Genomic DNA, 14655 nt, shown 5'->3' with positions numbered 1-14655 from the left:
CATTTAGTTTATGCAGTCTTTTCAGATATAGTATTTCTCATTTTTAGATGTTCTTTTATTTTAGTCAGCTAAGTGTATATGCTTTCTGTTGCTTAGATATTGTCAAATTTTTCATTTATTTTTTTAGCAACAGATCTTTTTAAGGGTTTTAAGTGCATTCATTGTACTTTCAGGTTTTCTTTTGTGTTTAGAATTCTTCAGAATAAATTGGGAGATATTAAAATTAGTTTCTTATTTACTAAAATGAGTAAACATAGTAGTTTTCTCATGGGAGAATGCTAATTGCAATATCTAAGGTTATCAAAGAATTGTTTCTGTTGTCTGTCATTTCGGGTATTTGTCATTTTTGGTTACTTGTTAACTTGTGCACTGAATTATTCTTTTTTTTTAACTCTTTCTTCCTCCCTCCCTCCCCCCCTTTCTCTTTCTTTCTTTCTTTCTGTTGGGGATTGAACCCAGGGCCTTGTACATTCAAGGCAAGCACTTTACCAACTGAGCTATATCCCCAACCCCTCAATTATTCTTTGAATCTATGTTACGCTGCCTCTAAAACATTATATTTGAGAGTAATTTGAGACCTTTCAAAAAGAAGAGAGTTTGAGTGCTTGCTTCGGTAGCACATATACTAAATTTGGTATGATACAGAGAAGATAGCATGGCCCCTGTGCAAGGATGACACGCAAATTCATGAAGTGTTCCATATTTTTAGGCCAGCCTACTGAGATGTTTTCCATCATCATTTAACCTGCAATGGTTCTAAAAGTTTTCCTTTTAATGATTGTATTAACTTTTGAGCTTAGGTAGTATTTTTTTTTTTTCTTAAGGCTATCTTAGAGCACACTGGCTGAATGTTGGCATGTGTAGCAAAGTGTTTACTTTCTTTAAATAACCAACTCTGTAATAGTTCTTTATATTTCTAGCAGTCTATGTAGTTGTCTTCAGAGGAAGATTTTTTCACATTTATGGGGTTTCCTTATGTTTAGGGTGGTAAGAATCATTCCCCGCCCCTTTTTCCCTAAAGTCAATGCAGATGAGGGTGCGTGGGTAAAGGGATGTTTTTAACTAGCATGATAGGTATAGTCAGTTGTGTGGGAAGGTTGTTAGTATTCTTTTATTATGAATCTTGTTTAATACTGTCCATTAGCTCTCATGCCTGGTCAGTAAAATGCTTTAATTTTTTTTAATAGAATCTGACTTGGTGGAGTGAGTTTGTTTGTTTGTTTGTTTTGTTGTTATTGTTGTTTTAAAGGAAAAGTAAATGCAGGATTGGGGGATTCTAACACAGGTCTTATGCATGGTGTTAGTCATACTGACTACATTAAACCTCTAATTTTTATTTTTGTTCCAGGCAAACTGATAGGAGAAATATGCACCACCACAATAACTTCTCTGGCTTCAGAAAGCAGACTGTTGGGGTGACAAATACCTTTTGCCACTTTTTAAGTGGTCTTGGCCTCGGGAATGCCAACCCCATTATTTCAGTGGATGGGTGGGGAAATCAAGATTTCCCCCAAAACCTTTAGTAGGAAAAAGTGGGGTTTTCTTTGTTTTTATTTCCCCCTTCCCCTTTTTGGCGTTTACTTTTAAATCTTAAATGTTAATATTGCAGGCCATAGGCATGACAGGAAATGACCAGATGAAGAACTTACGAAAAAGTGTTCAAAAACTCCTGAATTAGCTAACAGGCTTCTGAATGTGTCACTGTGGTCCACAGAGAAGGCTGGGGAAGGTAGCAAGGAGATGCTGTAACAGCTACTACAGCCTTAAAACAAAGTTGGTGTCTCTTTAGACTTTAAAATTATTCCTATGCAGTTCATTTTATTTTTGTTTAATCAAATAAACAAGAGGGTTTTCCATGAAGGGGGGAGAAGTTTGGGTTTTCCTCTGCTAGGGAGATGAACATTTTCAGAATTTTAGAGCATTTTAAATTTATAGTTCAGGATTTTCTGTCACACATTAGGTAATGTGGTGAAAGTTACTGAAAATTATATCTAAAGGTTTGGCTCAGTGCCTGGGTTAAACCCTCTTATCCTGAGAGGTATAATGAGTTAGCTTTCCTTTTATTTTAGTCTTTGACAGTAGTCTTTGGCAGAACCTTCACATATATTGTAAACTTATACAACACAGATTCATCCTTTGTATCCTTATCTCTTGAAATCCCTGATTATCATGGGAAGACTCTCCCAATAGATGCCTTTATTTTGGAAAGATTCTTAAATTTTCTTTCTAAGTCAAAACCAAAATTTATATTCCTCTAAATCTTCAAATGTCTTCAGGGCACACACGACTTTGACATTAGGATTATTAATGTATGCTCTTGATATTTGTTTAAAAAATATTTGACCTGTTAATTACTTATCATGTCAGCACTTCTATGTTTTGAAATATGTTAAAGACCAGTGGAGGTAAAGGAAGGTAATCGTGGGGAGGGGGAGGATAGGGAAAGGTAAAGCACTGGGGAATGAAGTGGGTCAAACATTTTACATGCATTCATGAATATGTCAAAATGAACCACTAATTTGTGTAACTATAATGCACTAAAAAGTTAAAAATATTTTAAGGTATTTTATCAAGGCTGTTTTGTTGTTTTTGTCAAGGAATTTGACCTTATAAACCTAGTTATAAATGAACTGAAAAGAAGTGCTGGGTTTTTTTAGCTTTATGAATTTATTGATTAACTCATTCAATTTTCAGTCTTCTTTCATTGTGAGTTTTTATTAAACCATGATATCATTTGGAGTTCAGTTTCAAATTTTCAAACACATTCTTGTAGAATTTTTTATTTTTTTTATTTCAAATTTAGTTGCATCATAGTTATGAGTTTTCAATGGGTTAAAGAGATATCAAAATATGTTTTGTATAGGATTTTTCAATGATTTCCTCAAAAGGATTGTTCTGAAAAACTGAATCTAACATTCAATAAAATGAATCTGTTTTCTTTTTAATAGCTTTATGAGTTGACCTCTTAATCATTTATTTAACTCATTTATTACTCTTCCTTGTTTGAAAGTGGCCTCTTCAATATATTTCATATTGCTTAAAATATTTTGTAAGTTGTATTGAGTTCCCTTAACCCATGAATTAAGGGTTTACTCTTAGACATTCGTTTCAAATTTCCAAATGTATGGAAATTCTAAACATATTCATCATTCTCTGTACTGTATTAAGACTTTCTTTATGATTACTATGTGACTGAAATAAGAGTTAGGATCCCAACTCTGCTCAACTCTTTTAGGTAATTCTCATAAAGCCACATTACACACAAAAGAGAGATGTAGGACCCTGTTGATAAGCCATCCATCTATCATTACCAACAAAGAGTAGAATTTGAACAAACCTAACCTATGTATTGCAGTCCTTCTATAACAGTCTTTGATTTCCATATCCTGGCATCCTTTGAGATTGAACTCATGAAGACATATTATAGAAAATAAGACCCCACGAATCAAAAATGTTCATCTAATTATTACTTCCAGACTTATTACTATTAATTTTACATCTCTTTTGCTGCTTAGGGTAATCAGACTTCTTTCTTTTACAGGTTGAGTCATTGTTAGACTAACCTTTTTCTTTTACATTCCTCTTCAGATAAATATGTGCATGGTATATTGCTTTAATTTTTAATTATTTTAAATTTATTTTGGATCTGGTCTATGGTATATGATAGGAAGAAAACTTTGTTTTATGAAAACTTACCCTGAATGCATACGTTTTTGTACACTTACAATCCTAACACGTGACAGTAGCTTCTAACTACGGTGAATCTGTAACCACTGAATGACAAGAAATTCCTTGCAAGAACTCTGTGAGGCATCAAACCCTCTTAGAGGAATGGCCTAGGGAACTTTAAGTCTTTTATGTCATCCATGATTATTCAATTCTCAATGAGATAATTGATTTATGTCCAATGCTGTTCTCTTCTTTTAGGTAAGGTCAAAAATTGGTTATTGTCCACAGTTTGATGCCTTGCTGGATCACATGACTGTTCAGGAAACGATGATAATGTATGCCAGGTTGTGGGGGATCCCTGAGAACAACATTAACTCTTATGTGAACGACATTTTGAAATTGCTAAATCTGCAACCCCATGCTAACAAGCGTACTCAAACTTTGAGGTGAGATACTATGCAGCTTAGTTTTTAGAGCCTCCCTGTGTTTGAAATACTCACATTAACCTGAGCTATACTGACAAACAAGGAATGACTGTGAAATAATAGGTTTAGATGCTAGCAACAAAGCTGCAGAGATGAAATTCAAAAACCTTCTATTTGAATCGTAGCCATTGAGTTATAAAAGGCAGCACTCTTTCCCTATTTTGCTATGGTTTTTTGTCTCCCAAATAAGCACAGATATGAGATTCTTTGTTTTGGCCTGGCCACCATGTAATCCTGAGGAATTCCTAGAATAATGAATTTCACTAGTAAATATCATCGAAATGAATTAGGTACACAAAAGTCATCTTTCTATACTTCAAATGAAATGAGTTGATTTATATATCTGGATTTGTATCTCATGACTTGACAGAGTCACATATAGCTAGCATTTTTTTTTTTGACTCTGCTGTTTCCTGCAACTCAGTTTTGGGAAACCTTAGCAAATTGTTTCTTATAAATAACAGATGTATATTAAATTACTGATTTGTATGCCTTAATGTGCTTCTCCCACTTTTTCTCTCCTTCCTTGGCCATGAAGTGGAGGAAACAAACGTAGGCTGAGCACTGCTGTTGCCATAATGGGAAGACCCTTTGCTGTGTTCCTGGATGAGCCATCCACTGGCATGGACCCAGTAGCCCAGCGCCTGCTCTGGAACATAGTGACAAAGACACGTGAGAGTGGCAAAGTTATCATCTTGACCTCTCACAGGTGTGGTTCAGTGGGAAGTCTGGTTGAAGACTATGAAGAGTTGTAATAATTAAAATGGAGAATTATTTGGGGACAAGAATACTGGACAATAAATTTTCCAAGTATGTGAGCTCCTTATGAATGGAATCCTAATGAAAGGAATAGCTGGAATCCTTATTTGGTTAACTAGTGAGGGGAAATTCAGGTATTCCATTTGAGGATTTGATCCTCTGCTATTTTGAATTTGAAAATATCTTTATTTCCTGTGATCCTGATGATAGGCAAATGAAACTTCCCATTTAAAAGAGAATCACAATATAGGAATGTTTGAATTACAGAATATCCTCCACTGGAGACGTTTTTAGCCTTACATTGTTCTGGTGTCTTGTTTTTCTAGTATGGAGGAATGTGAGGCTCTCTGTACCAGGCTGGCCATTATGGTGCAGGGAAAGTTCAGGTGCCTGGGCAGCCCTCAACACCTCAAGAACAAGTTTGGAGATGTTTATACCATGTTTGTCAAGTTCAAGACTGGTACAGACCAAAATATAATAGAGGATTTTAAAATATTTATTGCCAGTACTTTCCGAGGTAAGTCAGGTTGCGCTAATAACTTTGTTAGTGAAATGGTAAAGTCATATTTATTGTTCTTGCCATACATATATTTTGTATTTCTAACAACTGTTTGCTATGAGTTATTGCTACTTTCAACCTCCCTTCAATGAGTTCTTTTGGAGATTTATGTCCCTATAAGTCTTTTGTACCTGATTATGCTAAGAAGTTTGCAGGAAACAAAACAGAAGTTCACCAATCTCTTGTCATATGATTTATTATCTCATGTCATAAAATTTAAAGTTATAAAGATTGAGCATAATTTTTAACAGACATTTTACTTTTCCTTTTTAAATAACTTATTAATTTATTTATTCATTTTTATGTGGTGCTGAGGATCGAACCCAGGGCCTTGCACGTGCAAGGCAAGCACTCTACTGCTGAACCATAACCCCAGCCTGGAAGTTTGAGAATAATTTTTATTCTTTGAACATCATTTGTATTAGTCTGCCACAACTTCCACAACAAAATGTCACAGACTGAGTGGCCTAAACAACATTTGTCTTCTTACAGTTCTGGAGGTTGGCAGCCTACTAATAAAATGTCAGAAGGTCTAGTTACTACTGAAGCCTCTCTTACTTATAGGACTCTTTTCTATCCACATACATTTCTGGTGTATCTTCTTTTCTTAAAATGATACCAGTCATAGTGGAATAGGAGCTTCACCCTATGACTTCATACAAACTTAATTACCTCCATAAAGTCCCTGGGGATTAAGGCTTAATATGTACCATGAAAAGTCTTAAGGTATTTTGTCCTGTACTAAAAAAAAGGTAATTCTAGCCCTTTCTTGTCTTAGTCAGAACATAGTTTAAAAATGCAAAAAGATCTACCAAGTGTTTCTCTCTTCTCAAGAACCCTTTTCCTTCTGAGTAACAAATTCACTAAGCACTTTTTGCCAATATGGTACAATGCAAGATACGTGTCAAGGATTTCAGTCATTGTGGGTTTTCATCTTAGCTTTGTCAGGCTGAATAAAATGTAACAGAAATGTCTGTTATGAATTAGGTTAAGGAGTAGGAATTTTATCTTCTTTGCAAGGAAAAATGACATGATTGATTATACAGTAGAAATGGAGATTATAAAATAGATAAAAATAGATGGGGACTGGGGTTGTGGCTCAGAGGTAGAGGGCCTACTTGCCTAGCACATGTGAGGCACTGGGTTTGATCCTCAGCACCACATACAAAAATAAATAAAATAAAATCATTATGTCTATCTACAACTAAGAATATTTTAAAAAAATAGATGGTAGAACAGTTTGTGTGGGAAGGTAATCAGTGGTCATTGTGACTATGATATGCCTATAAAAAATGTCAAGGGTCAAGGTTTCAGTATGGTGGATTAGAAAAAAAAATCACCTCTTTCTCCACAAGTTGGAAGCAAAACACTAGAGAGCAGTATTCAACAAGGTGGAAAGACTGGAAAAATGCTATAGTTCAATAGTGGACAGACAGAGACTTGGAGAAACCCAGATACTCTGGATAATAGAACAAAGGTTGAGAAAGAAAGCCTCATTACCAAGTGCACAGCAGCACAGCAAAGGGAAAGGGTAGTGGAGAAATTGAGACACCTAGTAAGCATGACTAGCACAGAAATTAGCACAGTGCAGAAAGGCAGCCTAAACATAACTGATCTGGAATCTATATAACAGGCTGATGCTGGAGAAATTGTTTGTACTTCTCAGAGAAGTATATAGACCAAAAATAAAAGCATTGGTTAGGAGAGACAAAGAAGGTATTGATTATATATTGATGAAGAGAACAATCCCTTCAAAAAGATATTATGATTAGAAATATATACTCACTAAATGTTGGAGCACCCAATTTTATAAAACAAACACTACTGGACATAGAGGGAAACAGACCCTAAAACAGTAGAATTCAGTACCCTATTCTCACCAACAGATTATTCAGACAAAAAAACTAATAAAGAAACATCAGAGTTCAATTACAATATAGATCAAATATACTTAGTAGATATCTACAGAATATTGCAAACAGCTGTGGAAGTATACATAGTTTTTTCATCAGCTCATGGAACTTTTTCCAAAACAGATAAATATTTTATGTCGTAAAGTGAGTCTTAGAAAAATGCTTCAAATTTTTAAATAATTTCTTGGGTTTTATCATATCTTAATGGAATGGAACTAGAAATCAACAGCAATAGAAACTACAGAAATTACACAAACACATGGAAATTGGATAATACATTTTTGAATGAACAGTGGGTCACTGAAGAAATCAGGGGAGATATTAAAAGATTCCTAGAATCAAATAAAAATGGAAACACAACATATCGGCATCTGTGGAATATAGTGAAAGCAGTACTAAAGGAAATTTATAGCTGTGAGCACCTCTACACTATAAAAAGAGAGATCTGAAATAAATAATGTAATGATGCATCATATCATGCATAGCAAAAAGAGTGGGTTATTGGATCATGCTCCCTTTTGTATAAATCCTGTATATTCATCTCCACCGTATATAACATTAAGTAAATGTAGCAATATTTAGCAGTTTTTAAATCTGTAAAATTATTCTCTTGTTCTGTTTTCCTTTCTTAGGTAGTGCCTTGAAGCAGGAGACTCAAGGGGTCCTTAACTTCTATATTCCCAGCAAGGAAAATAGCTGGGGAAAGGTGATGGGAGCACCCATACCCTTCTAACGCTATAGGCTAAGAGAGCACTAATGATGGGAAGTATTGGGGATTCTGTCAAGTATTTGGGATTCTGTCATCAGAGCCTTAAGGCTACTTTTCAAATACTCCTTGAGTTTAATGACTGATTTCGGCCCCCCAAATCGTACTGTTAACCCAACAAGAAAATGGGGACAGAGAACTCCCTCCTCTCAGCTTCTCAATTACCTATTTTTTTTTTCTATTTATCATCTCTCACTTCTGTGGCTCTAGCCTTTATCATTAACTTTTGTTAAGTTGTGGAAGAGATGGGAGGCTCATCTGGGTTGAGTACTGGAGGGGAGATTGCAATGGTAACTACACATTTTTATCATTGTTGTTGAAGGTGTTTGGCATTTTGGAGAAAGCCAAAGAGCAATTCGATTTAGAAGACTATTCAGTCAGTCAGATAACACTGGAACAAGTCTTCCTGACCTTTGCTAATGTAGATAAACCAGCAGGTGGCTCTGAAAAGCAAGCACAATGAGATTCAGTTGCCACCGGTCACCTCCTGGATACATAAAGGAGCATTTCTCTGTGTGTATATCTTGGTGTAAATATAATTATGCAATAAAGAGTTCCCCAAAAGAGAAAGTTTGCCCGCTTCTTTGCAGATTTAGATGAGTGGCCTATATATCTCACATGCACAGATTTATAGCCATTAGGCGAACTATCCTATTTTCCGTCCTAGAAATATGAAAGAGCAGAATTTATCAGGGTGAGGACAAAGACTCCTATTCCTGAGTATTCTGAATATTTGAATAGAAACATGGAAAATAATGGTGCTGTCTTATGAGACAGTCTGAAGAGCAAGAACATCATATTTTAGCAGCTGGTTATGGATAAGAGGGGTTTAAATACACACGTTTATATTGTTTCAAAGATTAAGATGCAAGTTGGATTATTATTTCTAAAACTCAAACCAAGATTCTAAATTTGTAGCTGGGAGGACCACAAGTTAAAAGCCAGCCTCAGCCACTGCAAGGCACTAGGTAACTCAGTGAGACCCCGTTTCTAAAATAAAATACATAAAGGGCTGGGGATATGGCTCAGTGGTTGAATGCCCCTAAATTCAATCCTCAGTAATCCCCCTGCCCAAAGAAAGAAAAACAAACAAAAAAAAATTCTATATTTGCAAGATATAATCTTTGCACCAAGAACGTTTGGAGTTAAAGAACAGAAAGAAAGAAAGAAAGGAAAAAAACCCATGATTTAAAAAGTGTTCTCTTTCCTATTCTCGGCCCACCTATAATTAAGACGGAAAGAAGAAGGAAATTGAAAGAAAACAGGGATCTCATTCTTTTTAGGGCCGATTGATTCCCCATAGGCTTCATGAGAAATGTAATTTCCCCACAGGATTCACGGTTAGATGAGCATACAGAAAGGATAGGCATAGTTGAAATGCAAAACGAAGAGTAAGAAGCTGCTCTACTTTAGGGTGTCTTGTCAAGATTTTTATATACTCAGTTGGTTATTGTAAGTAATAAAGTGATATTCTGAAGTTATTCTCTGTTCTATTTCTCTTGTCTTTAAAAAGGGAAAAGGAACCATTACCGGGTTATTAACAGGCTTCCACTCAAAAGCAAACAACCGAGGCACCTGCATTACTCAGTAAGAATCCGCACTCATGGGGTGCGGGGCAAAATGCCAAGGAACATCCTGGGAGAAGCTCCTTGTTTTACAGCGTTCCTCTAGCGCCCTCTCCTGTCAACTCTTGTCAGTTCAATAGTCCTGCTCCCATTTGGGGTTGAGGCAATAAATTCATACCCAGCACATTGCCAGAGTGAATTTGCCTTTTAACAGAATCCCGAACCTATGATTTTTGCAGCTGAGCTACTGGGGAGGTGGATGGAGTATGCCAAGAGAAGGGGGCACCAATGTACTTGGGGAAGACATCAGGATAATTAGAAAACTTGGGTAGGGAGTCCCACATGTTGAGTGGACAAGGGCTGAAGCAACATAGCGGGTGGAAGTCTGGGTAAAGCGCAGGCTCAGTAAAGGGACTAGGAAACAATGTCCTTTGCTTCTAGTGGGCTAGAGCAGCATAGTGGAAGCCGGTGGGCAAACAGGGACTGTGGAGTAGGCGCAGCCTTGAGTGCGCGCGCTGGGGACACCGAGCCCCGGCCCCCACACGTGCTACGCACGTCAGCGCTTTTGATTGGTGCACGGGCTGAGGCCACGCCCCTATTTGCGTCCGCATCTTTGGTGCGCGAAGCCGAGGCAACGCCCCTGCCCTCGTCTGCGGAGGCGGGTTGTGAGTCCTGAACAGTTGGAGAGTGGGCCCTCGGGACCTTTCCTGCTCCTACTTGATTGGGTGGAGTTTCTCTGCTCTACCGCTGCTCCCGAAAGCACACGCTGTGGGAGCCGGAAGGCACGCCCTGTACGCGGACAGACTCACACTGGCGGGGTGTGAGAGGCGTCCGGCCTTGTGCCCCCACTTGTGGAGACCCACTTGTGAGAGACGGTGCGCATTCCTGTTGGACTTAGGGAAAGCGAAGGTTTGGGAGCTCGGTAGAAATTGGTTACGGTCCTTTTGCCGGCTGTAGGAGTCTCATCCAGCCTCGTGCGCAGTGGATGGAGATAACGCTCACACTCATCTCCACAGGGCCTGAGGCAGGAGATTGAAGCTAAGGGCAAAGTGCGGGCGGAAGGGCGTGCACTGGGAGTGCAGGAATGTGAGGAGCCCAGAGTCTCAACTTTAAGGAATTCATGAGTACGTGCTCTCCTCCCAACCAAAACCACAAATATACACACAAAGCACTAGAAACCCAACCAACACACACGCCCTGAACAACCCGAATTAATCAGACTGATGGACTCAGGAATTTTATTTTGACTAGTTCACAATGTATTGGGGATGATTCAAATTTCTGACTCTTAGGAATAATCCTACCAGGACATTCTTGTATAAGGCTTTTACTAACCCCCCATATATATTTTTGTTCCTGTTAGAGTTAGATGAATACCAAGGGGTGTAATTAATTTTATTATTGGATAAGCAGGGCTTCTCAACTTTGGCACTGTTGTATTTTGTCGCATGGAATTCTTTGTTGCAGGATCCATTCTGTACAACTTCACATCCTCTACTTAGTTGATACCAGACATTGTTAAATGTCCCCCGGATGTGAGGCAAAGCTGCCCCACTACTTGAAAACCACTGGTTAGCTATTTCACTTCTTTAAGAAATTGCTAAGGCATTCCTTGGACACCCACTAGTGATTGATGAGTCTTTTTTGCTCTGCATGCTCTCCAAAGGATTGACAACATTTTTTGACGTCACTGATTTAGCCATTGTCATGTGTGTGTCAAGATACCTTGTTTTAGTTTTCATTTATATTTCACTGATAGCTTATGATGTTAAACTATTTTTCCTGTTCAGGTTTTTTTCCCCCATTAAAAATTAATACTGGCTTGTAGCAGTGATTTATATACTCTGGATATAAATCTCTTGTTAGATATCTGTGTTAAAAATACTTTATTTCAATCTGTGGCTTTTTTTTTTTCGTTTTTCAAAAATTTAATTTTTTAAATTTCTTTTTAGTTGACAAAATGATTAGCATGTACAATGTGTTTTGAAATATGTATAATCGTAAAGTGGGCTAAATTAAGCATAATAAATGCAAACATCATATACTTTTTGTGGTGAGAACATTTAAACTTTAAATAACTTTTGAGAATATAGTGCATTGTTATTAGCTATAATCACCATGTCATATAATAGGTCTCTTGAATGTATTTCTCCTATGTAATTGAAATTTTGTATTCTTTGACCAATATCCTTCTGACCCCCACAACACCCTTACCCCACCCAGCCCCTGCTAATCTACAATTGCACTTCCTTAGATTCCATGTATAAGTGAGATTGTGTGGTATTTGCTTGGCTTATTCACTTAACATAATGACCTCCAATTCCATACATATTAATAAATGACAGAATTTCATTTTTCTTTATAGCTGAATAATATACACATTTTTAATCCATTCATTAGTTGATGAGTGCTTATATTGATTACCTATATTGGATACTGTAATACTGCCATGAATGTGGGATTTGCAGATCTCTTTCATATAATGATTTCATTTCTGTTGAATATAAAACTAGTTGTGAGATTGCTGGAACATGATAGTTCTAGTTTTAATTTTTGAGGAACTTTTGTACTGTTTTTTGATAATGACTGTATCTGTCTTTTTTGATAAAAGCCATTCTAATAGGTATGAAGGGATATCTCACTTTGGTTTTAATTTGAATTTCTCTGATATTATTTTTTAATAGACTTGTTAGCCATTTATATGTCTTCTTTTAAGAAATGTCTATTCAAATTATTTAAAAATCTGATTATTTGTTTTCTTTCTGTTGTGTTTCTTTTTTTCTTATCTACTTTGGATATTAACCCCTTTGAAAGTGTTTTTGCCCATGTTGTGGTCCTATCTTCACTCTGCCAATTGTTTCCTTAGCTGTGTAGAAGCTTTTTAGATTGGTGTAATTCTATTTATTTTTGTTTCCTGTGCTTTTTGGGTCTTGTCAAAAAAAAAAAAAAAACAGCCTTTGCCTTTTTCAGTATCCTTAAGCATTTTCTTTATCTTCTAGTAGTTTCAGGTCTTACATTTACATTTTAAATGCATTTTGAGTTTATCTTGTGGATATCCAATTTTCTTAGCACTACTTATTGAAAAGACTGTCCTTTCTCCAATGCATGTTCTTAGCACCTTTGTCTAAAATCACTTGGCTGTAAATGTGTGGATTTACTTCTGGGCTGTAGTCTGTGTGTCTGTACTTTTGGATACTTTGTGTTATATTTTGAGGTCAAGTAGTATAATGCCTTCTGATTTATTCTTTTTGCTAAAGATGGCTTTGGCTATTAAAAGTTGTGTGTGTGTGTGTGTGTGTGTGTGTGAGAGAGAGAGAGAGAGAGAGAGAGAGAGAGAGAGAGACCATATGAATTTTAGGATTTTTTTTCCAGTTCTTTGAATAATGCCATTGGTCTTTTGATAGTGACTGCATTGAATCTGTAGATAGCTTTGAGTAGCCATACATGTTTTCTTGATTTTAGCTTTTATGGGCAGACATTTTAGATGTTGATTTGAGTCCTTATCATCTAGTTTAAGAAAGTAGCAATAGAGATTTTCTGTTTTTATGTATGTGTTATATTCAGAAAGAGTATTTGCAGGTGTAATTGACTCTAGCATCATGTTATTTTCTCCAGAGAAACTTGTTTTATGCCAGGCAGCTGAGGGCAACTGCAATCTAAAGATTGTGATGGTTTGAGGCTAGATTGCAATCCCTGCAAAGGCCACTCTCCCTCAGGTTCATCTTTAATTATAAAGTGAAATCCTAATCTCATGTCTCATATATCTGGTCCTGAATTTGAACGCTCTTTCTCATAGTCCCAAGAATTCAATCTGGTGTTCAGGTTATATTGTTATTGTTAGAGCTGGGATTTTTATTTAAACAGTCTGATTTCAGATTCCTAGTATTAAACATAACCTGCTGTGCCATCCACACCATGAGGGATGGGTTTTATTTGTTTTGTTTCCTATTATACACCTTTACTAATAGGGCACAAATTTGCAGAACAAATGTTTATAAAATATAAAAATTAATCCATAAATTAGTCCATAAATTAATAAGAACTAACTTTAGTTCATTTTTGCTGCTCTAAAAAAATGCCAAAGACTGCATGCATGGCTTATAAACAGAAATTTATTGCTCACAGTTTTGGAGGCTGGGACATCACAGGTTCACCTACTGGCAGATTCAGTGTATTGGGAGGTCCCTTTCCTGGTTCACAGATGGTGGTCTTTTCTTTATGTCTTCGTGTAGTGTAAAGGATGAGGGATCTCTCTGGGACCATTATTATAAGTACACTAATTCCATTCAAATCACATCCCAAAGTCCCTATTTTTAAATACTGTCAAATTGACTGTTAGGATTTAACGTGAATTTGCGGGGGACATAAACATTTAGTCTGTTGTGAATCCATTCGTCTTAACAATTTTGTTAGTGGCAGTCATTTCCAAACCTAGAAACTTGCCTCAATAACTCATTGATCTTTGTTTTGTATTTGACATTTTTTACATATTAGAATCTCCATAGATATTGAATAAATTAAAAATTAGGGATAAACTACTTCTCAAATAGTTCAAATGCTTATTCTTTCTTATTGTCATCTTTAAAACTTGATTAGAAAATTAAGTGATTTAAATTTAATTTACTCTTTGAAAATATACATGTCATTAATCTTAATTTTCTTTTCTTAAAAAAAAAAAAACAACTTTGCTCCCTCCATAGAGTTGAACTTCCACTCCTTTTAGAAGAATGAATTTGTTTGGGTACAAAAAACTTATGATTCTTCTCTGGAAGAATTTTACTTTGAAGGTAAGTTGAATTGTTTATATTTATTGTTGTATACACTATTGTATATACAGTACAAAGGCCACTGGGTGAAATTCTGACAACCTAATCACTAAATTTAAGTTTATATTCTTTTACTTTTCTTAGATCCAGGACTGGGGCTATCTGATCCAGAC

The 14655-nt window shown here is 36.3% G+C and overlaps 2 protein-coding genes and 1 non-coding gene across 3 annotated transcripts in view; all 3 read left to right on the top strand.

Moving 5' to 3' along the window:
- LOC124093513 (phospholipid-transporting ATPase ABCA3-like) overlaps window positions 1-8614 on the top strand; it is a 134432-nt gene extending 125818 nt beyond the window's left edge. The window contains exons 27-31 of the mRNA XM_046445981.2: window positions 3928-4115; window positions 4693-4863; window positions 5240-5430; window positions 8018-8091; window positions 8474-8614. Coding sequence (XP_046301937.1) covers window positions 3928-4115; window positions 4693-4863; window positions 5240-5430; window positions 8018-8091; window positions 8474-8614 — 765 coding nt within the window. The remainder of the gene's footprint in view (window positions 1-3927; window positions 4116-4692; window positions 4864-5239; window positions 5431-8017; window positions 8092-8473) is intronic.
- Window positions 602-707, top strand: LOC124093648 (U6 spliceosomal RNA). The gene has a single exon (XR_006852014.1). It is a non-coding gene; the product is annotated as a U6 spliceosomal RNA (small nuclear RNA).
- A 1746-nt stretch (window positions 8615-10360) lies between the features above and the next one.
- The window catches only part of LOC124093507 (phospholipid-transporting ATPase ABCA3-like), an 82286-nt gene continuing 77991 nt past the window's right edge, over window positions 10361-14655 (top strand). Inside the window, 2 exon segments of the mRNA XM_046445970.1 lie at window positions 10361-10591; window positions 14417-14503. Of these exon segments, the coding sequence (XP_046301926.1) occupies window positions 14444-14503 (60 nt within the window). The 5' untranslated portion in view covers window positions 10361-10591; window positions 14417-14443.

This window comes from Marmota monax, unplaced genomic scaffold (assembly GCF_021218885.2).
Source record: "Marmota monax isolate L192 unplaced genomic scaffold, Marmota_monax_Labrador192_F-V1.1 WCK01_AAM20220418_F8-fsc00035, whole genome shotgun sequence".
NCBI classification, from domain to species: domain Eukaryota; kingdom Metazoa; phylum Chordata; class Mammalia; order Rodentia; family Sciuridae; genus Marmota; species Marmota monax.
This window is presented reverse-complemented; position numbering and strand designations above follow the sequence as displayed.